Here is a 24,778-nt window from a genome sequence, read left to right as displayed (position 1 = left end):
GGGTAGGGCAGGTGGTCCTGATCTTAGGCCTCTCTTCACAAGGGTAACCGGGGGCTCCTAGATGGTGGAGCCAAATGCTGGTTAGCTCACCATCCTACAGCTCAGAGAGCACTGAGGCTGCAGAGTGTTAGTTAAAGCCCCACGGGAGTAAGAAGAGTGTGTGAAATTATTGTGATGCTTACTTGCAAGCCCCAGGCAGATTCCTGAGAACTTTTCTTGGCGAATGGCATGGTCACACTCAGAATCCTTACTTAAGACTAGTTCACGTGTTGGCTGCTCTTCCCTAACCAGGTTAAATAGGCTTGGCAACTTAGTCAAGACTGGCAAGTAACCAGGGGAAACCTGTAAGTGGTTTTCAACTATCCTATGAATGAATTTTACTCCTTTGCCCATTCAGATGGTTATCTCCAAGAGAACTGTGTACACATAAAGGAAATATGTGCATCTAAGTGTAGAAGAGATAAAAGAATGAAGAAAGTATCTCATAAGAGATAATGATTCCCACGAAGGGTCAGGGCATGTCTCTGGATTCTAGGTACTGTTAGCTTCCAAGGCCTCTGCATGTTGTAGTTTGTCCTCATTAGAATTTCCCACCTGAAGCCTTTGATTCTGTGTTTGACAAAATTGTTTTTTGCTATGTATATATATAATGGAGTTTGTTATTCCATAGCTCTTACCTGACATACCATCTATACTCTGTGACTATTTTGTACGGGTAAGATGGGGGACTGAATATTGTAAATGTATTCATGTAACTTGATATTTAAATTGGATTCACATGGATTGTTTTGTAGAGAGAATAATTATTTTTTACATATGTTTTGGAACAAGGAGATTTTAAATATTTGGCCTACTCAAAACAAGAAAAAAAATAGGTACATTTTCATGCTTAAAAGCTACCTAGCATCTCATTTTTCATTACTCTTGATTCAAATATAATTCATACAAATAACACCTATATTTTGAAAAACTTACACATTTAAAATCCAATTTAAAAGCCTAAATAATTGGAAAAAAGAAACAGGATATTGGGTTTTCTCCTCATTGGGAAGCTCAATTGAAATTATATGAAATGATACAAAAATAGGATTTACACTTTACCTGATGAATCCTGGTTCCAGCTGACTATACATGGCCATTATCGAAAATGAAACAAAGCAACAGCAATGATAAAAACCACGTAGTACATTTAATGTTCTTTCTGCTACTATTGCAGAGTTGAAAATGTCTCAAGGCCCCATCGTTTCTTTGGAATACATAATCATATTATTAAAAGCAACCTTTAAAAGTACAATAGTCCAATGATCTTACCAAAAATGATATTTCTAGGACTCATCTTTTGTATAAAGGAGAATTTTGTATTTTAGGGGAGTTATTAGTTGTCTATTTCCAAGGAAATTATGCTTTTTTAAAAAATATTTTATTTATTTATTCATGAAAGACACAGAGAGAGAGAGAGAGAGAGAGAGAGAGAGAGAGGCAGAGACACAGGCAGAGGAAGAAGCAGGCTCCATGCAGGGAGCCCGATGTGGGACTTGATCCCGGATCTCCAGGATTACACCCTGGGCTAAAGGCTGTGCTAAACCACTGAGCCACCCAGGCTGCCCAGAAATTATGCTTTTTGATTGTGTTTCATGTGAACAAAATCCAAGTTAGATTTTGAAATAACCATTTTCAGCTAATCAACAATCTGGGAGCTTACCAGACTCATGAGAAATTGTCTTAACAGTGAGAAGCTTCACACTCTCTTTATCGGACTGAGGTCTATTTGGAACAGAAAACATAAGTTAACACCACAGTATTTAGTAATTGTATGTCTACGAAAGAAAGCATGCATGATATAAGCAGAATGAAGAAGATACACAAGCATCTATTTTTACAAGTTTCTATGGTACAACCTGTCTTTTTTGCACACATACATATACTTTTATAGCACTTTCTCCTTCTAGAATCAAGCCAATAAATCTCTGTCACACTGTTAAACAATGATAGATAATTAAATACAAAAATGGGTCGTGTGAAACACTTGTCACAAGGTCCATATCACACAGATCTCCAGTTCTGAATTATGGAAGGGAAGACACGGGGATGTTTCCAAGTCCTTTGGGCTCATGCGGAGTTCTGGGGGGTTTCCCTTTTCATGAAGGCCTGACTACTGCAGTACAGTATTTGAACTGTCTAGTCTAACCAAGAGTTCCCACCTATCCTTTCTCAGATTCTAAACAGCTTCAAACCCAGATTACTTTCCTTGGACATCTCAAGAGATGGCTATTTCTAACAAAGAACAATAGGTGATCTAGGGACATTATTTTTAAAGCCCACAACCGGGATCCCTGGGTGGCACAGCGGTTTAGCACCTGCCTTTGGCCCAGGGTGCGATCCTGGAGACCCGGGATCGAATCCCACGTCGGGCTCCCGGTGCATGGAGCCTGCTTCTCCCTCTGCCTATGTCTCTGCCTCTCTCTCTCTCTCTCTCTCTCTCTCTCTCTCTCTCTGTGTGACTATCATAAATAATAAATAAAAAAAATAAAATAAAGCCCACAACCTGATAAACATACAAAAACAGCTATGTAAAGGCAGGCTGCAGACTCAGGTCAAGGTAGAAGTCTTCACCACAAAACTTGTTTGTGACATTAAAACAATTTGTCTCTTTGTACAACCTTGATTGCAGCAGCTAGCTGGATTGGTAACAACTGCTTTCCTGTTTTCATAAAGTCAAAATAGAATAACTATCTACTGCTAAGACAAAGCCACTCAGAGCTGTCTCAAGGTGCAGGCATGATTACTACCTAACTGTGATAAACATAATGACAATTTCCCTGGGAAAACTGTTTTAAAACTCTATGTATATTTTCTATGAGTTTTTTCCTTATAGTTATTTATATTCATTCTTCTATCTTTGCATTTCATCTTTATTTTTATTTATTTATTTTCAAGAGAGAGAGAGTGTGAGCACACAGGAGCAGGGGTAAGGGCAGGTGGATGGGGGAGAGAGAATCCCAAGCAGACTCCCTGCTGAGCACAGAGCCTGCAGGGCTTCATCTCCTGACTCTGAGATCCTGACCTGAGCTGAAATCAAAAGTCGATGCTTAACTGACTGAGCCACCCAGGGGCCCCTGCATTTTATCTTTTGATTTCTCATTTTGCTACCTTAGTCAAGCTTAAAAATAATTTTCCCTTCTGGTTGTTGGAATTTCTCTGTTGATTCAGAAAGAGTTCTGACAAACAGCCAAACCCTGTTTCTTGTGCTCTTTACACAAAATATCTTTTAAAATAAACCAAAAAATGTGTAAACCGAAGATTAATGTTTTTCTTCCTATATAAATGGTAGGGTCAGAGCTTCTGGAAAAAGATGATGTGGCTACTTACTGGTCATTTCCATTTTCTGGTGTGCCTAGGGGAGGAGAGAATAGTTATTAGAGCTGTGAGAAGCTTGGCTATAAAAACAAACAAACAACAAACAAACAAAAAACAACCTCAAGACCCCTGCTACTTTCTGTGCAGAGATGTTTGTAAAGCTATTTTGTAACTTTTATTTTATCTCCCTGGAGCACCTTTTCATATTTGAGAAAAACTAGCCAGTTTTTCCACAAAAATGGTTACTATTATTCCTCAGGTATGGGTGATACATTCACGGGAGAGTCCTAAGTAGGCCAATTCCACTGAATTTAGTTCTGGACTAATTTTAATCTTATAGTTTCATATTGCTATGTGAAACTACTATCCATTATCGCACATCCCACAGACACCAGAAAATGTCTCAGTTTATTTCAGTATCTCTGAAAAAAATGTTCCTCCAAGTATTGAATTACCTTTTTATACTAGAGAATTGAATTTTGGGCTCTTCTTTATACATTGCTCTTTCTGGAGACACAAATCACTGCATTTGTGGTGAATGACAATGGAGATGTTGCTTCTAATTGCATCTGGAGCCCACTGATTCGGCCGCTCAAAAGTGTCCTGCTAAATGTCATGGCGAGGCTACTAGATGTGACCAATATTTTGTTCGCTCTACTGGGCTGCTCCACCAGAGTGTGATAGAAGACATTTTGAGTGTAGAGTGAGAATTCAGAATGATGCATTCTGCACAAAGCCTCGGCCTTTAGGGAGGAGATGTTTCTGGTCAAATCTTGCATTATTTGTGGCATATTAGGCAAACTAAGGTAATTGCTTAGGGTCCCCCTTCTTTTGTTCCTGATTTTGCTGTGGTTTTATTCCTTAGCTCCTCAAGTTTTGTCCTTTGGATTGCCTTTCACCTCTAATGTAGCCCTTGTCATTGGGATATGCCCTTTAAATACGATTCTCCTGGTGGTGATCATCATTGTTTTATAAAGAGTTTGATTTCCACTAATATTTGGGCTACTTCTATTTCTGTCACCTTGGCTAAAATACACCATCATGGCTCTTAATCCTAGGATTTAACTCATGGTTCCATATGCTCTTCACCAACTCGATCTCACTTTGTCTTTCCAACATCAGTAGGATTTTTAACAGCATTTTTTTATTCCTCTTTTAAGTGTTATGTATGATATCACTCGTGATGCTCATAATCTTGTTTCAAAATGAGTTGATATTTTTTTGCATGCCTGTTTTAATATTTTTTCCTTCAAATATTCTAATATGGGTTCATTAGCAGATAGATGCATACCAACAGATGACCTTCTGTATAAATGCTATTCTTACTTGGGCTAAAGCTTAGACTATTGTCAACATTATTTGGATAAGCTTAATTTCATACCGAAATCTCTGATTCATGTGGTCTTCCACAAAGCAGAAAGGGTTTACAAATTTCTGAACTTGATAAAGTCTCCCCCACATACTTGAAGAGAGATTAGCTGTGGGTGTCTAATGGTGCTAATTCAATAAAAATGATGTAAAATTCTGTTTGGAAAGCAAAGTTAACAATAACCAAATAGATTTGGCTAATTGTACAATTGTTGAACTTTTTTTTTTGAACTTTGTTCTAAAGTATTATATGTCTCCAAAATGACTATCTATAGCTATAGGAATTTTATACATTTTTCCCTAAATGGTCCAATTCATCCATCGTCTTCTTAGTAGAAAAGGTCAACTTTTCAAATAACTTATTTGAAAATCTTCTTTTGCAAAAGCAGTCTTTCAGTACAGGGTATTTTCACAAATGGATTTAGCACATTAATTTTTTACCTATCCTACATACTCAACATCCACAGGGTTCAACTTGGATGGTCAATTTCCCATAAAAAATAGGATTGGTGGTTTAGAAACTTAGAGTAATTAAACTGATTTATAAAATTGCTATTTCCGCTCTGGAAATTGACTAAGGAAACAAATTTCAGACATTATTAAGAAGTTTATTCACTAACTCCCAAAGGGAAAGGCATTTATTTGTTTTCTTCTTATTTTCCAATAAGAGCAAAAGTGAATACTACTTATTTTTTGTGTACCTGTGCCTTGTACTGTCACGCTTATGCCCTGAACTCTCTGTGCAGTCCATGGTCAGGGATTGGCCGCAGGAACAGCATCCATTAATGTTCTGGGGGCACATTGTTCATGGGGTAAAGAATAGTCTGGCTTGCATATCTTATAAAAATAATAAGTTTCGGAGTGCCTAGGTGGCAAAGTCTGTTAAGCATTCAGCTCAGGCAGTGCCTTAGGGTTGTGAGATCGAGCCCCGTCATAGACTCCACACTCAGCACAACATCTGTTGAGATTCTCTTTCCCTCTCCCTCTGCCTCTCCCGCTCATATTCTCTCTCTCAAATAAATAAATGTCTTAAAAAAAGATAAAAACAATCCATTTTTACTTCTTCAAAGTATATGAGACTGTGTGATATTCTTGTTAGTGAAATATTTAGAATTGAAATGAGGAGAGGAAACCTATCTTATTGAAAATTTAAAAATTTAATTTGACAAGCATCTAGTAAAGTTCTGTATATATTATGAACAAAGCAATGTGAACAATATGTGGTTTGTGACTTAGAGGGCTTGCTTGATGTTACAGACTGTTTTTGTCCTTCTAAAATTCATCTGTTATATCTTAATGCCCAATGGGACAATATTAGGAGGTGGAACATCTGGAGAGTCATTAAGTCATAAGGGTGGAGTCCTCATGAATGGGATTAGTGCCCTTATAAAAGGGACCCCAGAGAACCCTCTTATTGCCTTTGCCATACAAAGACACTGTGAGAGGGTGGCTGCATATAAAGGAGAAAGAGTGCCCTCATCACATATCAGATCTGAGGATGCCTTGATTGGACTTCTCAGCCTCCAGAATTGTGAGAATTTTTTGTTGTTGAACCCACCTACCCACCATACTTTTATTATAGCAGCCCCGAAAGAACTAAGACCCATCATGCCAGGGAAGCAGGCATATAGAGAAGTAACTGTATGACACTGTGATGAATAATATAAAATTCTGTGCAATTAGAAGTAAGAAAACAGTCTATTCTTCTTAAAGAGATGGTGTGTTATAGAAAGATACTCTCAGTTGCTGTTTGAGCTAGATCTTCCATGGCTAAATTGGAGTTTGGGTATGTTATAAAAGTTAAGAGGTGAGCGAGGTGTTCTAGGCAAGGGAATAGTATGGATGAAGGCATGGGTACATGACACTACATTTACACAACTAGGGCTTGGGTCTGGAATGGAAAGATGGGTTGGTGTTGAAGACCACAGAGGGGAGTGCTGAGCCATGCGACCTGAAGGAGGTTCGAGAGAGCTCAAGGTTCTGGGATGAAAAAAAGACTGAAGGAAGACTGTAGGAAAACTAAATAAAGTAGGGATTTAATTAATTACAATGTATCAATATTGGCTTATTACTTGTGACAAATATAGCATACCATTGTAAGATATTAATAATAAGAGAAACAGGGTATCTGGTGTATTGGGAACTCTCTAACTATCCCTGTAACTTTTCTGTAAATCTATTTTAGAATAAAAATTTTATTTAAAAAAGGATAAAAATATAATGCCATTATGAAAAGCATCAATATTTTAAGAGGAGGAAGAAGATGAAACAGCAAGAAGAAAACAGAGAAAAACAAAGAGTGAGGATGTAAAAGAGAATAGTGCTATTGCATTAAGTAATTTTAGTTTCAGGAGTAGAATTTAGAGATTCATCACTTACACACACCAGTCAGTGTTCATCACAAGGGCCCTCTTTAATCCCCATCACCCATTTCACCCACCTCCCCTCCAGCATCTCCGTTTCTTCTCTATAGTTAAAGAGTAGCAGTGCTCTTATGAAGAAAAGAAGGAAGGTTTTAAATGCTATTGGAGAGATGAAGGAGGATAATAGAGAATTGTCCAGCTAAAAGCCCACTAAAAATTGCAATCATGGTCAATCCTGAGGAGCTGAATCAATTAGCAGAACACACAATCATGGAAGATACCTTCATTGGGAGGAAGCTGGGACTCTCACGAGGGAATAAATCACAGAACACTCTTCTTGAGACTGTGGGCTCCTCTACTAAATTCTTAGCAACACTGACCTTTATTCTCTGCCACATGGAAGTGGAAAAAATCTTCACTACAGATAAGGTATGTCATTTGATGCCTTCTTTACCACCATAATCCCCTGACCACTCACAAAACTGGGGTTATTTCATTAAAAAGAATCTGTCCATATTTGATATTATCTGCCACTAGCAGGTAATCCTCACTCCTTACACTCATCAGCATTCAATGGATTTCTCTGCCCCTTCCCCTCTATTTCTGTGATCATGCAATAGTGCATTTTATTTCTTTCTTTAACCCTCCCGTCCCCTTAAGAGTTTAAATTCAAGTTTAGACTGAACATATATTCGCATTTCAGAAAACAAAATGAAAGGAAACCCTATTACCTACCTGGGTCTGCCTTCCAGCACATTCGATACAAACCCACAAGAACAAATGCTGAAAGTGTCACTACAATCAAAGCAATCACCACTGGCAAAATGACACCTACAAAGTATTGAGGACATTGTCAATTTGAGTGCCTATTGAATTTAACAGTAAATAGTTTACTGAACAAAAGTATGTATGCATCCTTCTTTCTTTACAGCTCACTCAGTTAAACTACTGTATTTTTGGCAAGCGTTTATCAGATTCAAAATTTTACCCCGGTTGTCATTTCTGATGTATCCACTTGATGTCAGTCTTGCAACCTTTTGAAATAAAGTTCCAAACCTAAGGATGCTGGTTTCCTCACCTTCTTAGAGACTACAGAAGTGAGGAGATAGAAGACTGGAGAAGCAGAAGATGTCCTCTAGACCATAGTCAGACCCACTTCACATATTATATACTGTACTACTTTATAAAAAAGTATATATATATATATATATATATATATGGCATATATATATGTTTTTGCTAAAATGGAGTGTTTCTTTGAAGGCCATTTTCAACATAGTAAAGTTCTGTGAAGGTGAACAATTCATTTTTATGGAGCTCTCTGCCTGTGCAATTTTGCCTTATCTTTCCATAGCGACAGTTAAATTGGGGTGAGTTTTTATTCAGAGGAGAGTTTTACTGTTTTGGTTTGGTTCTTAACATCTGTCTTCTTTTGTACAGTCTTTGCTCAGGTTAAAAAGACAGTGATAAAAAGACAAAGCTGTCATAGTCATACAACTAGAGATGTAGAGGCCACAGTTATTATTTAGCTGAGTATTCTCATCTGCTTGCATATGTACTCCTCGTATTTATCCAATTTTCTGTAGGATGGTTTATACTTCCAAAGTTATAGTTAAACATTTGTTTCATATTAGACCTTGAGCGAGATCATTAGTGCCTCCCAAATTAAAGATGCCATGAATCAGCAAGTTAATAAATGGCATGCTGACTTACTGAATGGAATGGCTTTACTTAAGCCTAGGTGATCTTTTATCATCAGTTTCATAAGCATTCATCTTATTCTTAATTTCTAGGGAAATGAGTGGATTTTTTTTATAGTCAGTCCTAACATACACATATATATTACATCATATATGTATATATATATGTATACGTGTACATATGTATGTGTATATATATGTATACATATATATGTTTTTGCTAAAACGGAGTATTTCTTTAAAGGCCATTTTTAACATATGGTAAAGTTCTGTGAAGGTGAACAATTCATTTCTTTTTTTTTTATTTTTTTAAAGTATTTTATTTATTTATTCATGAGAGACACAGAGAGAGAGAAAGAGAGAGGCAGAGGGAGAAGCAGGTTCCATGCAGGGAGCCCAATGTGGGACTCTATCCCGGGTCTCCAGGATCAGGCCCTGGGCCAAAGGCAGGCGCTAAACTGCTGAGCCACCAGGGCTGCCTGAACAATTCATTTCTTTGAATCCCTCTGCCTGTGCACTTTGGCTTATCTAAGACTAGTCTCATCAATTCACCTTGACCCTTGGTAGTAATTGCTTAGCACTAAGGTAAGAAAAAAATTCCAAATCTGTGCTCATTAAAATCAGTCTCAATAGTAGGAAATCCTCAAAACAGGCAGCAGTTAGGTAATATTATAATGAAACTGCAGATTCAGTAAAGTTGATAAAAGGCTGTCTATAATCGAATCCTCTCCTTTATCAGCCACATTCAAACATTTTACATATTTGGTGTCACAAATGAAGATATGTCTGTTACTCACTGGAATAAGAGGGGCTGGCTGAAGAAGAGCTTGCATTTTTTGCATCCTCAGTACCTATTGTTTTAAGAAAGAAAAAAAAAAGTCACCTTTGGTTAATGTATGACAATTCTCAAAATCTTATTCCTTCCCTCCCCCCCATTTAAGTAAGCCTCTGTAATCTCTAGGTATGATGTGTCAAGTAGAAAAAAATCTCTCTCATTCTGAAGTCTGTTTTGTAAATTAAGATTGGCAAGGAATTAATGTACAATTTGATGAGTTTGGGCAAATGTATATACCTTTGAAACTATCACCACAATCAAGGTAATAGACATATCTGTCATTTTCAAAGTTTCCTTGTGTCCCTGCTTTACCACAGATGTGCAATTTTGTTTTGTATTTCAGTTACATCTTGATAAAGCTGTTAAAAAAGATTTGTAGGATTTTCTTGGTGAGAAGGGATCAAGTAAAGAAAATTCCCACTCATGCATACAGAAATCATACCTTGAAACTGGGAGATGTTTCCTGGAATTGTTACTGAGATTGAGGGTAATGTACTGGTATGAGAAGGCGATGCATCTGGTTGTAGAGTGCTAACTGTAGGAAAATCACAAATCCAGTCAGATGAGGGTATTGATTCTTCTTACTGAATTTCTTTGCAGAAATTACATTTTAACAGCTTGCATTTCTGAGGACCTGTGAAAACTGTTTATTGTTGAATAATAGGATGCGTACAATCATACACTAAATCATAAGTTCATCTATATTTCCTGTAAAGATGATTAAATTTAGAATCACAAAACCTGGGTATCAGTATCATATCTTTAAGAACTGGCTAGAAAGCTTGAGTAAGTTTCTTATCCTTCACTGTAGCCTATATCATCTGCTGCATGAAATTCTTATGGGATGCAAATCTATTCAAAAGCAGTACTTTCATTTCAGATATTACAATTTTGGGGAATAGAGAAATTTTTCCAACACACATACTTAAAACAGGCATAAATGCACATTTTCTTCCACAGAAAATGTTAATTTTAAGTTAATCATCATTATTAATTTGTTTGCTTAAGTTAACATCTGCCATCTTCAGTCAGAAGGACTGAAACAAAAATTTAAATAAAAATATATTATTCAAAATCCACTCTCAATAAGTTGCAAGGAAATACCAATATTTAAATGTCTTAGGAGCTTATAGTATTTATTCTTGTGAACTTGGGATAAAGCACAGTTTGTATTTAGAATGATTTCGAAAAAGAATTATTTTTCAAACAATGTTGTTTAAAGTCATTTCCTTTGATCACACCTGTTTGCCTTGTCTCACTGCTAAAGTTTAAGTTCCTGCAGTGTGAAGGCCGTAACTCCCATCATACTCCACATGGAGCTCTAACTGCAGTGGGTATACAGTGAAATGGAGCTGGCTGCTTGGCTGAACCAAGAGGCATCGCTTATAATTATGGCCCCCTTAGGAGTATTGAGGACGTGTATAATTGCATCAAAGAAATTGATATTGCCTATGACTGCCTTGGATCTTTCCCTCTTAGCCACCCACAGCCCAGCACGCACTGCATGCTCATGCATTTTTGACATCTGTGGGGGAAGAATAATGTTTAGAGTCTGTACCGTTCTTGCCATGCAAGAAATCTGTGGGAGGAAGCTAGATATATGCCCATAAGAACAAAGGAAAATGTCAGGCTAGTGCACTAAACAGCAGAAAAAGAAATATTAAATGAAAGTGTGGGAACTAGCTGAAACCTTGGGTACTTTTAGCTGCTTTTTCTTGTGTCAAGTGTTTTAGTGAGAACGTTGCTCTTTTGATTGTGTTGGTAGAGAACAAGATGGCTGATTAAATTACCAGTGACATTAATCCACCTGGGATATCCTGAGGGTTAATTTTCAAGACTCCATATCCTATCTTATTACCTTCTCATAGACAAGCTAAGTGGCTACAACTCTGAATATAACTTATGTGGTTTAGATAAAACTCCAAACTTTCCTACTTAAAACATGTTGATTGTACAGTGCCAACTGTTAGTGCTAATGATCCATAGGGTTGGCAATGGAGTTAATGGTTCTTGAAAGAATTTATTCACTCCTTGGACAAACATTTTAAAATTTTTGTTTTCTTTTAACTGCAACCTTCAATTAATAAATAATTTCTGGGGGCACTGCTCACCCCAGTCGGTTGAGCATCCAACTCTTGATTTCTCCTCAGGTCATGACCTCATGGGTCATGGGATCCAGCCCCATGACTCATGAGTTGGGCTCAGTGCTCAGCAGTGCTTCAGATTCTCTTTCCCTCTCCCTCTACCCCTTCTCCCACTCATGCTCTCTCTCCCTCTCTCTCTCAGATAAGTCTTTAAACAATCATTTCTGAATCTAGTATATTTACACACACACACACACACACACACACACACACACACACACACTGTACCTCTATCACATGTAATCCCTTCTAGTATTTTGTTTTCTTTTATTTAATTTTTCCAGTAGTGGTCATGAATTTCTTTTGGAAATTAACTCACAGTTTGAGAAATCATCTCTACTATCATGCTCATATTGATTAAATTATTATTCTTGGCTTAATTCATAAGTTACAACCATAATGGAATTCTTTCTGTGACTAAGACAGAAGGATCCATGATGTGTTCAGAGCTCATGATCTCTATGGATTTTGTTGAGACTCTATTATGCTACATTACTACTGAAACAGCATCGGCAGAGGAGATACAGGAGAAGTATAGTGGAGTAGTTAAAAGCATGATTCTGAAGTCAGAGTTCATGGCTTCAAGTCTGAATATAGAACTTGTTTCCTGTAGAATGCCAGGCAAGTCACTTAACCTCTTTCTGCTTGAGCTCCCACATATACAAATGGTGATTTTAATAGTTCTATATCATAGTGTTGTAAAGTTAAATGAGTATGCTTAAATTTAAATGGTTTAGAAAAGTACTTGATACTAATATATTTGTATTATTTTATAATAATATTTTATTATTATATGATTTTATATTATTTTAAAATATATTGTGATTAGGCCTCTAAAGAGTTGTACTTTTCAACCAAAGTCAACGTGTCCCATTTTCTCAAAAATTCTTAATGTATGCAACAGACTATTCAGACACCTTCATGTTTTTGGACACTTATTTTCTCTAACCAGAAACTGGAATAATTGGTGTATATAGCACTCTTAGATGACATAGATTTACTGTGGGACCCTGACTTTTGTTGATTATAATGATTATTTAATTGCAGATATGTTGTGTCATAATTTAAACCCAGTTTACAAGCTTCAGCCCAAAACTTGGAGCAGAATGTTTGAGGTAGAGACCCTTTGAACCAAATTCTTTGTGATAATGTGTATCCAAATTTACCCCACTGCATCTGACAGTTGCTATAAACCAATTACTTGATAAATCATTGGGCTATAGAAAGACAGAAGACCTATTGATGTCCAGGGCCACTTTAGTGGCCATAAGAATGAGCCTCAGAAAACTCCAACTATGGGCAGTGTAACTGATCAAGCTTCCCCACTTGCTTTCTGAAATTCATCACTGTGTTCTTGCTGATGCCATGCCTCCCCCAGGCTGCTCTCAGCCAATGACTGAGCTTAGCAAAGATATGAAAGCAGTCCTGTTCCTGGGAGCCAGAAACTCCTCCGAAGAGAAACTCAGGCTGGAGGAGTCTCTGTTGCTCTCTTAGAGGAGAGTATATATGATACATAGATATTAATGGGAGGAAAGTGTGAATGGCAGTAGAGGATAAGACATTCTATACGAGAAAGACATTCTATTTTTATTTCTTGTATGTTGTCTACATTCTTTTCTAATATGTGGATACTTAAAGAACTACCCAAGGGGCTAAACTCAATTGAATTGAATGATCATTTCCCATTTTTTATCAATAATTGGGACTCTTGCTTAATTGCAATTTGATGGATTCATGTCTCATTTTTAAAAATAACTTTCTAGCCTTTGACACAATAAATCATTCACTGCTTCTTAACAGCTTTTCTTCATGTGGCTTCCAGTAGGAACACAGTTTATGGTTTACTCTCTGGTCTCTGGCTGGTTCCTCCTTCTTTCTCTGAGTTGCAGACCCTCCTGGAGGGTCCTGAGGCTTAATACTTGGTCCTTAACTCCAACTACAGTAATTTCTGTGATGATCTCATTCTGTTTCTAGGCTTAAATCAATCCAATGATCCCTGAACTCGTATTTCCAGCCCAGACCTCATTCTTAAATTCCAGATTCATAAAGCCACATGCTTACACAGCAAATAACAAACACCTTAAATTCAACATGTCCAAACTTGAACTTCTGCTTTATCTGCAGCCTTCCCATCTGGCAATCAGTCCTTCCAACCCTTCAAGCCAAAGACCTCATGGCTATTTTTGCCCCCATCTTTTCCATCCTATCCCACATGCAGGATCACTAGGAATATCTATTGGTATCACCTCTGAAATATTAACAGAATTTGGGGACCTCATGCTACCTACCCTGTGACTACCCTGGTCTAAGCTAACATCATCTCTATCCTGGAAAATTTCCAAAGTATCTTTGCTTCATCTGACAGTCTTCTCCTTAGCTCTCAGATTTATATTCATGAAATATGAGTCATATCATGTCACTACTTTCTCAAGATGCCCAACATTCCCCATTCCACTTATAAAAAAGCCAAAGTCCTTGTGATAACCCTCCAAACCCTAGGCAATCTGCCTGGCAAATTTCCTGCCCCACTTCCTCAGCGCAGGCAATGCAACACACAGGGCCTCTCCTCATGTTCTAGCTCTGCCTGGGTGCTCTTCCTCCACGTGTTGGTTTGCTCACTTCCTTGTATTTATTAAAATCTTTTTTAGGAAAGCTTACCCTGACCACCTTTTTCAGTCCTGCAAACTGGTCCCCACCTTTCTTCACCTCTCTGGCACTTGTGATCCGTCTTTCCTACACTGCTGTGAATTCTATCTTTCTCATCTAAGACCTTTGAGGGAAAGGATAATATTTTGCTCATTGATGTTTCCCAAATGTTAGGACAGTGTCCAGAAGTAGAGTCCATAAGTCTTTGCTTTACAGATAAACAAACTTTTTGGCAGAAGTCACTAATGTTAAAGATGACATGAATTAATGAGCATACCTTCTGTGTCATCATATTTGGATGGGAATGTTTAAGATCATTGTACTATTAATATTTTCATTCGTTCTACTATAAGAAAAAAATAGATACCTACACCAGTCCAACAGGAGACATTGAAAGAAATAGAGGAAAAGAGGTAGTTATTGCATTTAAGGAACATACATTCTAGTTGGAGGTGGGGAGCATAGCCCAAAGCGGACAGATGTGAAACAAGAAATAAAGAATAAGGCAAAACAATATGTCAGGTATTAAAATAAGAGAGACTCTGTTATTGCTTATTGAATTTTACTTATGAGCTAACTCTTAACAAAAAGGATCTGTGGGCTTAAGCAATGATTTATACCACAAGTTGAATACAATAGAAATAAGAAATCAGAACCAATGCAAATTGATGAAACAAACAGGCTCCTTCTAAGAGTTAATGCCAAACATTAATACAGTTTCTGATATTCTTGTAAGAATTGATTCTGAGCATCTTGACACTCAGGGAAAGAAAGGCAGTCTACTCTAGGCTTTATTATGAGAGAAAAATGGCTTATTCTATAAGTAATTGGCATATAAGGGTTCAGACAACAAATGCTAGAAGTATAGTTGGTGCCATTCTGTGTTTTGGTCGGGGTTGGGGGGATATGCTGATATGATCCCTGATGTCTCTTCTAGCTTTAAGACTCTGGATTCTTGTCAAGGTTCCTTTCGATCAAGATTTTGTCATAGCTAGAATGTATTTTCACCTATGACTGCATGCCCTGTCTACTTAATGGGCAAAATATCGAAAGGAAAGTTCTGTTCTCTGTTCTCATCAGAACTTACCTTTCTGACCTTGCTGTACTTTTTTAAAAAGATCTTATTTATTTATTTGAGAGAGAGTGTGCATGTGCACAAGATGGGGTAGGGACAGGGAGAGAGAGAGAAGCAGACTCCCTGCTGAGCCCCAACGTGAGGCTCCATCCCAGGACCCCAAGATCATGACATGAGCTGAAGCCAAACATTTAACCAGCTAAACCACTCAGGGGCCCTGACTTTGGTGTACTCTTAAAACAATGCAAAAAAAAAAAAAAAAAAGAGTTTTATCTCAAATTTCTTCCCATTGCTTTGAGTTATCAATGTGACTAACCTTGGGTAACAGAATCTTCTAACCCAGTGATAACTGTGAATGGAGATTTATTTACTTTATGTAACTTTGCAGAATTACATATTGAAGAAAGATGTATTTTTTGTGATTTGAATATGAATAGTTATTAATTTCCAGAAAGCTGGAAATTATACAATATATATATTATATACAATATACAAAGAATGAATGAGGCACTGTGTTAATCATCTTATTCTGAAACATTTTTAATATTGTGTTTTAAACATGAGAGATATTGTGACTTGGAGACACAAGGTAATACATCTGACAGTAAATAGAACTAAGACGTAAACCAAGTAGGATTCAGAAGTGTTTCTCTTCCCTTTTCAATATATCATGAAATCAACAAATTTTAAGTGAGTTAAGTTCATCTTACTTGTTGATGGTACCAATATCAATGAAATCAATGAAATATTTTCTCAGCATTCTAAAGGTTTAGAATGTTCTTACCCTTCTCCTAACACAGATGCATTATCTTACTTTAAATTCACAATCTGGATAATATGACCTGAACACACTGGAAAGTTTTACAGTATGTAACTGTGTCAGCTCTGAGAATATGAGGGTAAGCATTTCAAAATATGGACATGAAAACAAATAGGATTTTCATTTTCAAACCCTTTTGGAATTCTATGTGTCGGGCACTATTCTAAGTGTTTTACAAATATTAACTCATTCAATTATTGCATTGTAAATATTTGCATTTTACAAAGTGGAAACTGAGGCCCAGGGAGATTAAATAATTTGCCCAAGGTCACACAGCAAGTTAGGTAGCAGAATCAGGATTTGAATGCAGGCTCTAGAGTCTGTGCTGTCAAACATGACTTTACGCTGCCTGCTGCTGCATGTCAGCAGGAATGAGTTACAACTTCATGCCTCTTATCCTTGTCACATAAAACATAGCCTCTTTCAATTTAGACCCAATCCAGACAAACTTCTTTCCATCAAGGCAAACCATAAACACCTTCCTTCAAGAGGCCAAACCAGACCATGCAGATACATACAAGGAGACAGAGAGAATTATTCCTAATATATCAAATAAAGCACACTGTAGAGTTTATAAGGTACATACCATTAGTATTAACATTGAAGTTTATTGGTTCTTAAAGTGGATGCTGGGTAGCTAATCAGTTGAGACTGTAAGTTCTTATGACCTTCCATGTAGACTACAGAGGCACAAGCCTCTCCTGGAGACTCAGCCGATTTCTTGAACTAGAGGAGAAATCACTTAGCTATACCCAGATATATACAATTTCCTAAGTCAAAGTTTATGGCAGACCCTACCACATCAATATTGACATCTTCCATTAGTGACTCCTTTTATTCTCAACTAATCTTTTAAACATTACAAAATTTCCAAGTTAAAAAGAAACAATAAACCTCTAGATATTGCTTTGCTACAGGTGTATTTCTAGCTTGAATGGATTCCAACTGAACCATTGTGTCAAGATTCTGTCATTCAAAGTTAGAATACTCAGATAAGTAACCTTCTGTATAAAAAGACTGATGCTTCACATCATATGAATTCCTAGAGGTCAGCAACCAACTCTCAGCCATTACATAGAATGTTGAGCACAATGAAAATGCCAGGATGGAGCATTCTCCTTTCCAAAGGTCAGTGGTCAGGTTTGGTAAGACCTGTAATGTCTGTTCTGGCTTCAAATTTTCCATCAAAATTAATGTCTATAATGCAATTGAGGTTGTGAAACACAGTTAAAGTAAAGAAGATGGTTACAATGAAATCGTTCACAAGTTGTGCTGATCACTTGTGATTGGAATGTTGTTGCAATGATTAATTTTATATGTCAACTTGACTTGGCCATAGGATTCCCAGATATTTGGCCAAGCATTAGTCTGGATGTGTTTGTGAGTGTATTTTTTGGATGATATTAACATGTGAATCAGTAGACTGAATAAAGTAAAGCAGATTGCCCTCCGATGTGGATGGCTCTCATCCAATCAGTTGAAGACCTGAATGGAATAAACAGGCTGACTCTCCTACAGTAAGAAGTAAGGAGTAAAGAATAAACTCTTCCTGACTGATTGCCTTGAACTGGGACATTGATCTTTCCTTGCATTTGGACTCAAATTGAAATATTGGCTCTTTCTGGGTCCCCAGCCTTCTGGCTTTCAGTCTGGAACTTACACCATTGGCTTTTTTGGTTCTCAGGCCTTGGACTGGAACTACACAATACACTCTCCTGGGTCTCCAGGCTTCCAGCCTGCTGGCTGCAGATCTTGGGACTTCTCAGCTTTCAAAATACATGAGCCAATTCCTTATAATAAATCTTTATGCATAGATATATATATATATAGTTTCTCTGGAGAACTCTGAGTAATATAGTTGTATTTTCCAGAAGATTGAGGGCAAATGGTTTATTTCTTTCCCAATACACTGAGGCACATTGGTCCATTTTTCTTCAAATCTAAGGTCTTGTATCAAAGAAATCAAGAGTCTCATTTTCAAGGACACATTATTAGCTCTGCTTGTCTGTGGAAAAATGATAAGGCTGAAGAAAAGTGAATTCCATCATTGCTTAAAATTGTTGTGAAGGCCATATGATTCCTGTGTATATCTCTAGGGAATAAATAGCCTTGCATCACTTTTTCTTTGCATTTCCTCATTAGCTCTGAACTCAGAGCTAGAAAAGTGAGTAGGCTGGAAGCTAGAGAGTCATTTCTTTTGTGAGTCTTTTCCTCCTCTTCCTTAAACTGCTTTCCTAAATCTGATACATAACACAAGCACTGCTAAAGGGGGGGGGGATCTCTGCCCTCCTCCAATCTTAACCTAAGGTTAAGAAGTTTGAAGTTTGTCTATGACACATTGTAGACCTATATGGCTACTAGGGTTATTACAGTTTTGTGTGTGGTTTTTATTATTTATTTATTAATTTATTTACTTATTTATTTTTGGTTTTTACCATGCTAACTAGTCTTCCTTGGTAACCCTTAATGGCCGGCTCCATGTATCACTCATAACTCTTAGGTAGTGTCACATGTAATGGAACAAAAGGACTATTTATTAAATGCCTGGGCTAGTGGTGGTTGGTTGAATATATGGTTATGTGTATTTAGACTAAGTTTAGACTAAATTTGTGGTCTTACTATATATGCTACAGTGGATGGTTGAAGTTTGTCTTTCCCACATACTTCAGACATTGGGCATAAATTCTTCATGCCTTGCATTGTTAAATACAACTATCCACTCATACTACCTATCCTCAATTGAATGGAATATATGGACATATCTTCAGACCTTGATCAATCATTTCCCTATTTCTATGATTAGCTTTCTTTTTTATATACTGTTAGACATCATATCTATGTACAATTTCTTATAATTGATGCTTTATTTATAGTTGCTTTTACTTATTTTGAATTCCCCCCAAATTTTTATGTAAAACAATCATCAATTTCTATACCCTTAATAATATTTTTTGGAGTTAGTGGTAAAAACATAATTTTTCCAAGAAAATGAAAGAGGGATACATAATATGAAAGAAATTGCCAAATGTGAGAACTATATATGATGTAATCAAAGGCTAAATGCATATTAGCTCATATTTATGAAAAGGAAGCAGTGCTAATAATACTTCTGTGGGCTAGGATTTTACCTCAACTTCTACTTTAAAAAGAAATGCTAATTCTTTCTTTCTTTCTATAATATGCCTATTCTTGGTCCTATGTGTGTCTTTCACAGATTTGATATTTGACCATCTTTGATAATAAATTACTGGATAAATGATTACAGTTGTCAACAGATGTATAATGGCTACTTTGTCATTATGCTTTTTTTTTGAGTGAGTCTGGATTTAGTGTTTACCCAGAACATGTATCACAGAAGTTAAAGACTGACTTTTCTCATAGTTTATAAAATCAGTTTCACTTCTTTTTAATCCACTGTTCAAATCAATGATGTGTTTATTATCTGTCTTAGAGGAATTAATTTCTATAACTAAAAACTTAAATAATGTAAATGGACTTTTTATTATAGTTAAAATTCAACTATAGCTAGAGCTGGCATTTTGTAATTTATCTCTTAAAGGATGCTTCAATCCCTCCTTAAAGGAGCTGTTGATTTTGGCAGCTTCTCAATTTTCTTCCATCTGTGACTTCCCCTGGATAACCAGTCCATGAAGCATAAAGTAAGGACTTCTCCAGAACAGTGCAAACCATCATTCAATGCAAAGCTGCCTTGTTTGCTTGGGTGCACTGTTTTTGTTTTGTTTTTCCCAGTGTTTCTTCTAGTGTATTTCTAGACTATGTAAATGAAAAGAATAAAAAAATATAGTGATGAGGTGAAATAAAGAGAATTGATATAAAAATAACTTCTTTATTCATGAGATATATTGCATAGAAGATTACTAATTAAAAGTCAACAGCATAATCATTTCAATTTTGAGTTTCTCGAACACATGATGCAGAAGGTAGACTATGATGATTAGTCTATGAAAGTGAAAGTTGGTCATAATTTTCATGGATTTATTTTTCTGACTTTTTTAAGTTACAAGATTTTCTAAGTTTATTTCATATATTTCTCATTTTTATGTATACCAGAACTGACCAAGATTGAGAACCTAAGAGATTTGTCATTTATAAAAGTACGAGGTAGGATGTAGAAAGATAAAAGTCTCCCAAGTAGTTACGATTTCAAAACAACAGAAAAAACTCAATGGTATCATTTTCCCCAGCCCAATGATCTTTTTCAATTTCTATTGTGCCATCACCCTCAATTTATTCAGTTTAAAACCTAGGATAACAAAACATGAGCACTTTTTGGCGTGATAATATTTTAGGCTATTAACTGTAGATTATAACATCGACTTTCAGGCTGCCAGGATCAGGCTATGAGGGGAAGCACAGAGAAGAGAGTCACAGACAAACTATACTTCTGTGAGAGGACAGATCAGTCCCCAAAACAGACCAGGAACAGCAGGTTTGGGGCAGAAGACATGTCCACAGGCTTCATGCATTTACCAGGGCTGGTTCCACTCAATCTTGCCACAGAGCATTCCGGCACATCCACTGTTATGGTCTGCATTTTTTTTTAATTCAGATTCTCCTAAATATTTTAGTTGCCATGTCATATTTTCCTTTGTACTATTTCTCCCTGCCCTCACACTGACTGATCTCCTTTATCTCAGTTTGGGGATTTTATTCATGAATATTCTCAGAGAGAAAAAAATAAACTTACCTGGTGTTTCTTTTGACTTGATCAAACTCTGATTCTCAGCTTTAGAGGAAAGAAAGGAAAAGAAAATCACTAAAGGTAGATATTGGATATCAGATCTACTATGACAAGTGTTATGGGTAGTAAATGGATATAGATCCTACTTCATTTCTAATTCAGTTTTCTTCAAATCATAAAATCACACAGGCTTCATGATTAGAAAAACTTAAGAACATGATTAGAAAAACTTAAGAGCAAACTCAGCCTATTTTTTCTTAAAGGGCCAAACAATAAAGTTTTAGGCTTGGTGGGTCATAAGTCTCTTGGAGCAACTATTCAACTTTGCTATTGCAGTGTGAATATAGCACACGTAATACCTAAAGAGTAGGTATGGCTGTATTCCAAAGAAGTTCTAGTTAGAAAAATAGGTGGGGTGCTGGACTGGGCCTGTAGACCATAGTTTGCTGAATCCTGTTTTAGAGCATCTGGTCCAACTTCACATCCTTAATAAACCAGGATGATGCAGACAACTACAGTTCCTTTGGAAGGGGCTTCTTGAGTGGCACTGCCATGTGTCATAGTGCCACTAAGGTATGACACCTCTCCTCACCTAAGAAAGTTTCAGGAAAGTTCAGACAGATACCTCTCAAACCTAGGGAATTCCTTTAAAGTAAATATGATTCAGATGAGCTTTCTACAGTAAAATTACTTGAGAAAATTATAATGAAAGATCACTTCAACAACTGAGTATATGCACCATGAATAAAATCTGTCGTGTGAAAAATATAGAAAATGATTTTAAAACAAAGAGAAGCCCACTAATGATAGTTTAAAATATCCATTTGCCAGTGAAACTGGGTGGTTTAGTTCAGGTTAAGCCTCTGGCTCTTGATTTCGGCTCAGGTCGTGATCTCAGGGTAGTGAGATGGAGCCCCAGGTTGGGCTCTGTGCTGGATGTGGAGTCCACTTAAGAATCTCTCTCTCTCTCTGCCCCTCTACCCCTGTGCATGCTCATTTTCTCTCTCTGTCTCTCTCTCTCTCTCTCTCTCTCTCAAAAAAAAAATCCATTTGCCTTCTTTGTGTGTTCACTTGACTATCAGCATCTTTAATTTAAAGATGCTTAAAACAGAACTCCTGACTGATATCCTTGAATCTGCCTCTTCTTGTGTTTTCTTGGTTCAGGGCATGGTACAATTGTCCCCCAGCTGCACAAACCAAAAAGTAGTGGCCTTTCTTGATTCTCCCTTTTTTCACCCCTATGGGCTCTAGGTTCAAAATATATTCCAAGTATACTCACTACTTAATTGGCTGCTGTTCATGTAATATTCATCTCTCTCCCTCCAATACCACCTAGAAAAATCTATTTAAATTTAAACTTCACTGATCTAATATGGTTCCCTATTCCTTTCACTGTAAGTCTTTATAGGCTATGGCCCCTTGCCTTGCTCCCCATTTTGTTTCTAATCATTTCACTCTGGTAGATAACATCATGGGGTCATTCCTGCTTTGGGCTTCTCTGCTTGCTCTTCCCTATGCCTTGGTCCTCCCACCCTATACTCTGGTTTCCTTCTCTCTTTCATGACTCTGCTCAGATGTCTCTTCAACAACCTCACCTACAGTGGTTTCCTTCTTTTTCTTCAAACCAGTCTACCACTTGGCTTCATTTGCTCAACAGTACTTTTATTACTATAGCAACATTTATTTATTTATTATTATTATTTTTAGTGTGTTTGTTGTCAGTGGGATGTAGTTCTGTGAGGACAGAGATTACTTGTTTTATTCAGAGCCACAATTCCAGTACCTACCACCAGGTCTCTAGTAAAAACATGGAATGAATGAGGATAGAAAATAAGAATAATAATAAATAAGACAAATTCTACTTTCCTGAATTCAATTTTCAAGGAAAAAGAAAGATTTTATTTAAAACTGCTAGTTGGATAATTATAGCTACCATTTTTAAAGGAAACTCTTTTGATCTGTTCTATATATTATTTGCTGATGTCTGCAAGGAAGACATCATTCCATTCCCTCTCCACAGATCTACAAATATTAGCTGAGAAAAGTGAAACTACTTTCTCAAGATGGAGACAATGACTATAAATCAAGTCTGTCCATTCTAATGTCCATCCTCTTCTCCTAAAAAAGACAGCTTTTCAATCCAATAAACTGCTCTGCAAGGAAAGCCTATGTAATTAATTTCTATTTTGATAACTAGTTAAAATACTTTTGAACATGAATAATGCTGGATATGGAAGATGCACTTAAAATATTTATCAGCTGCTAGAGAATTAGGATACAAAGAAAATCAAAACCCTTTGTTCCTCTTGCTATTAATATCAGGTCATAACCTTTCTTGCTGATAGACTTCATTAAGAGTGAAAAAATTTTAAACTTGTATCAGACAAACCTTCTGACTATTCTTTGAGGTTTTTTTTTTTATCAACCTTTAGAAATGCATAATAATTTTAGAGGGACATGTTATTTAAAGAAAAATAACTATGCCTTAAGGTTTAGCTGAATCTTAAAAAAATAATAATATATACCAATTCAAAACCCTTATATTGAGTGTACTCAGAAATCCAGACTTTCATATGTTAATGCATATATTGTTATTCTGAGGACAAAATTCTGCTCAAATCTTAAATATTTAATCAAAACTGGTATATATATATATATATTTATATATATATATACTTTTTTTGGTCTGAAATCAGAAATATTATTTTGAAGACAAAGTGTTTTCATTTGGCATTTCAAATTTTAACTCAGTTCATCCATATAAAAGCTTAATAAAGATGAATGCTATGGAACATGGGTTAAGTGTGAATTAATGAAATGTGAATATATTTGAGATTATTCCTGAGTTTTACTTATAACTTTCATAAAGCACATGTTTTGAGGAAAGTCTAAGCTCTGATCTATAGTAAAGTGAATAAAATCAGACAGCAAATGAGTGTAGTGCATTCTGTTAAGCTATTCTCAAACTTAGATATTTAGTAAAGACCGAAACCTTAGGGTGGATGGCAACTTAAAATCTGTGCATTGTGTTTGATTCTGGAAGTCTTACGAAATGCAAACGAACTTCTAAATTTCTAAAGTTTCATCCACATTAATCTAAAGCTAAACTTTACTCAATTAGTATTTATTTATCCTTAAGATCTTATTTATGTATTCATGAGAGACAAAGAGAGAGAGAGACAGAAACAAAGGCAGAGGGAGAATCGGGTACCTTGTAGGGAGCCTGATGCAGAACTGATCCCAGGACCCTGGGATCACGACCTGAGCTGAAGGCAGACACTCAACCACTGAGCCACCTAGGAATTCCTACTCAATTAGCTTTTAAAACAGAAAGCTTAAACAGCAATACAACAAATAACTTTGCTAAATATCAACTTACAAGGATATTGCATTCCTATCTATATATGCATATATAACTGTATATGGTTATGTGTAGAACATATTATTAAACAGGAAAAGAGAAAGAATATATACAGCCATTCCTATATATATATATTCCATATACAATTCTTTATTGATTTGCCTAAAAATAATTTACTATGACCAATTCAAGTTTTTCTTATCATTCACTTATATATATGGCATAGCCAAGTCTATTATAAAACAGTTGACCCCTGAACAACACAGATTTGAAATGTGTGGACCTCTTATACACAAATTTTTTCGATACAGTATAGTATTTTAGATGTATTTTCTCTTTCTTATGCTTTCCTTAATAACATTTTATTTTCTCTAGATTTCTTCATTATGAGGTTATAGTACATGACA

General features: G+C 36.3%; 1 protein-coding gene across 5 annotated transcripts in view; it reads right to left on the bottom strand.

The window, feature by feature from the left end:
• Positions 1-24,778, bottom strand: part of EMCN (endomucin) — a 132,588-nt gene that overhangs the window by 49,469 nt on the left and 58,341 nt on the right. For all 5 annotated transcript variants that reach the window (XM_072755572.1, XM_072755575.1, XM_072755574.1 and 2 more), the window contains 6 exons: positions 21,017-21,055; positions 10,066-10,158; positions 9,586-9,639; positions 7,824-7,919; positions 3,370-3,394; positions 1,703-1,764 (listed from right to left, as the gene is read on the bottom strand). In XM_072755572.1, the coding sequence (XP_072611673.1) occupies positions 1,703-1,764; positions 3,370-3,394; positions 7,824-7,919; positions 9,586-9,639; positions 10,066-10,158; positions 21,017-21,055 (369 nt within the window). The remainder of the gene's footprint in view (positions 1-1,702; positions 1,765-3,369; positions 3,395-7,823; positions 7,920-9,585; positions 9,640-10,065; positions 10,159-21,016; positions 21,056-24,778) is intronic.

The sequence above is a fragment of the Vulpes vulpes genome, chromosome 4 (assembly GCF_048418805.1).
Source record: "Vulpes vulpes isolate BD-2025 chromosome 4, VulVul3, whole genome shotgun sequence".
In the NCBI taxonomy this organism is placed as follows: domain Eukaryota; kingdom Metazoa; phylum Chordata; class Mammalia; order Carnivora; family Canidae; genus Vulpes; species Vulpes vulpes.
Note: the sequence above shows the minus strand (reverse complement) of the source record. Positions and strands in the feature narration are given on the sequence as shown.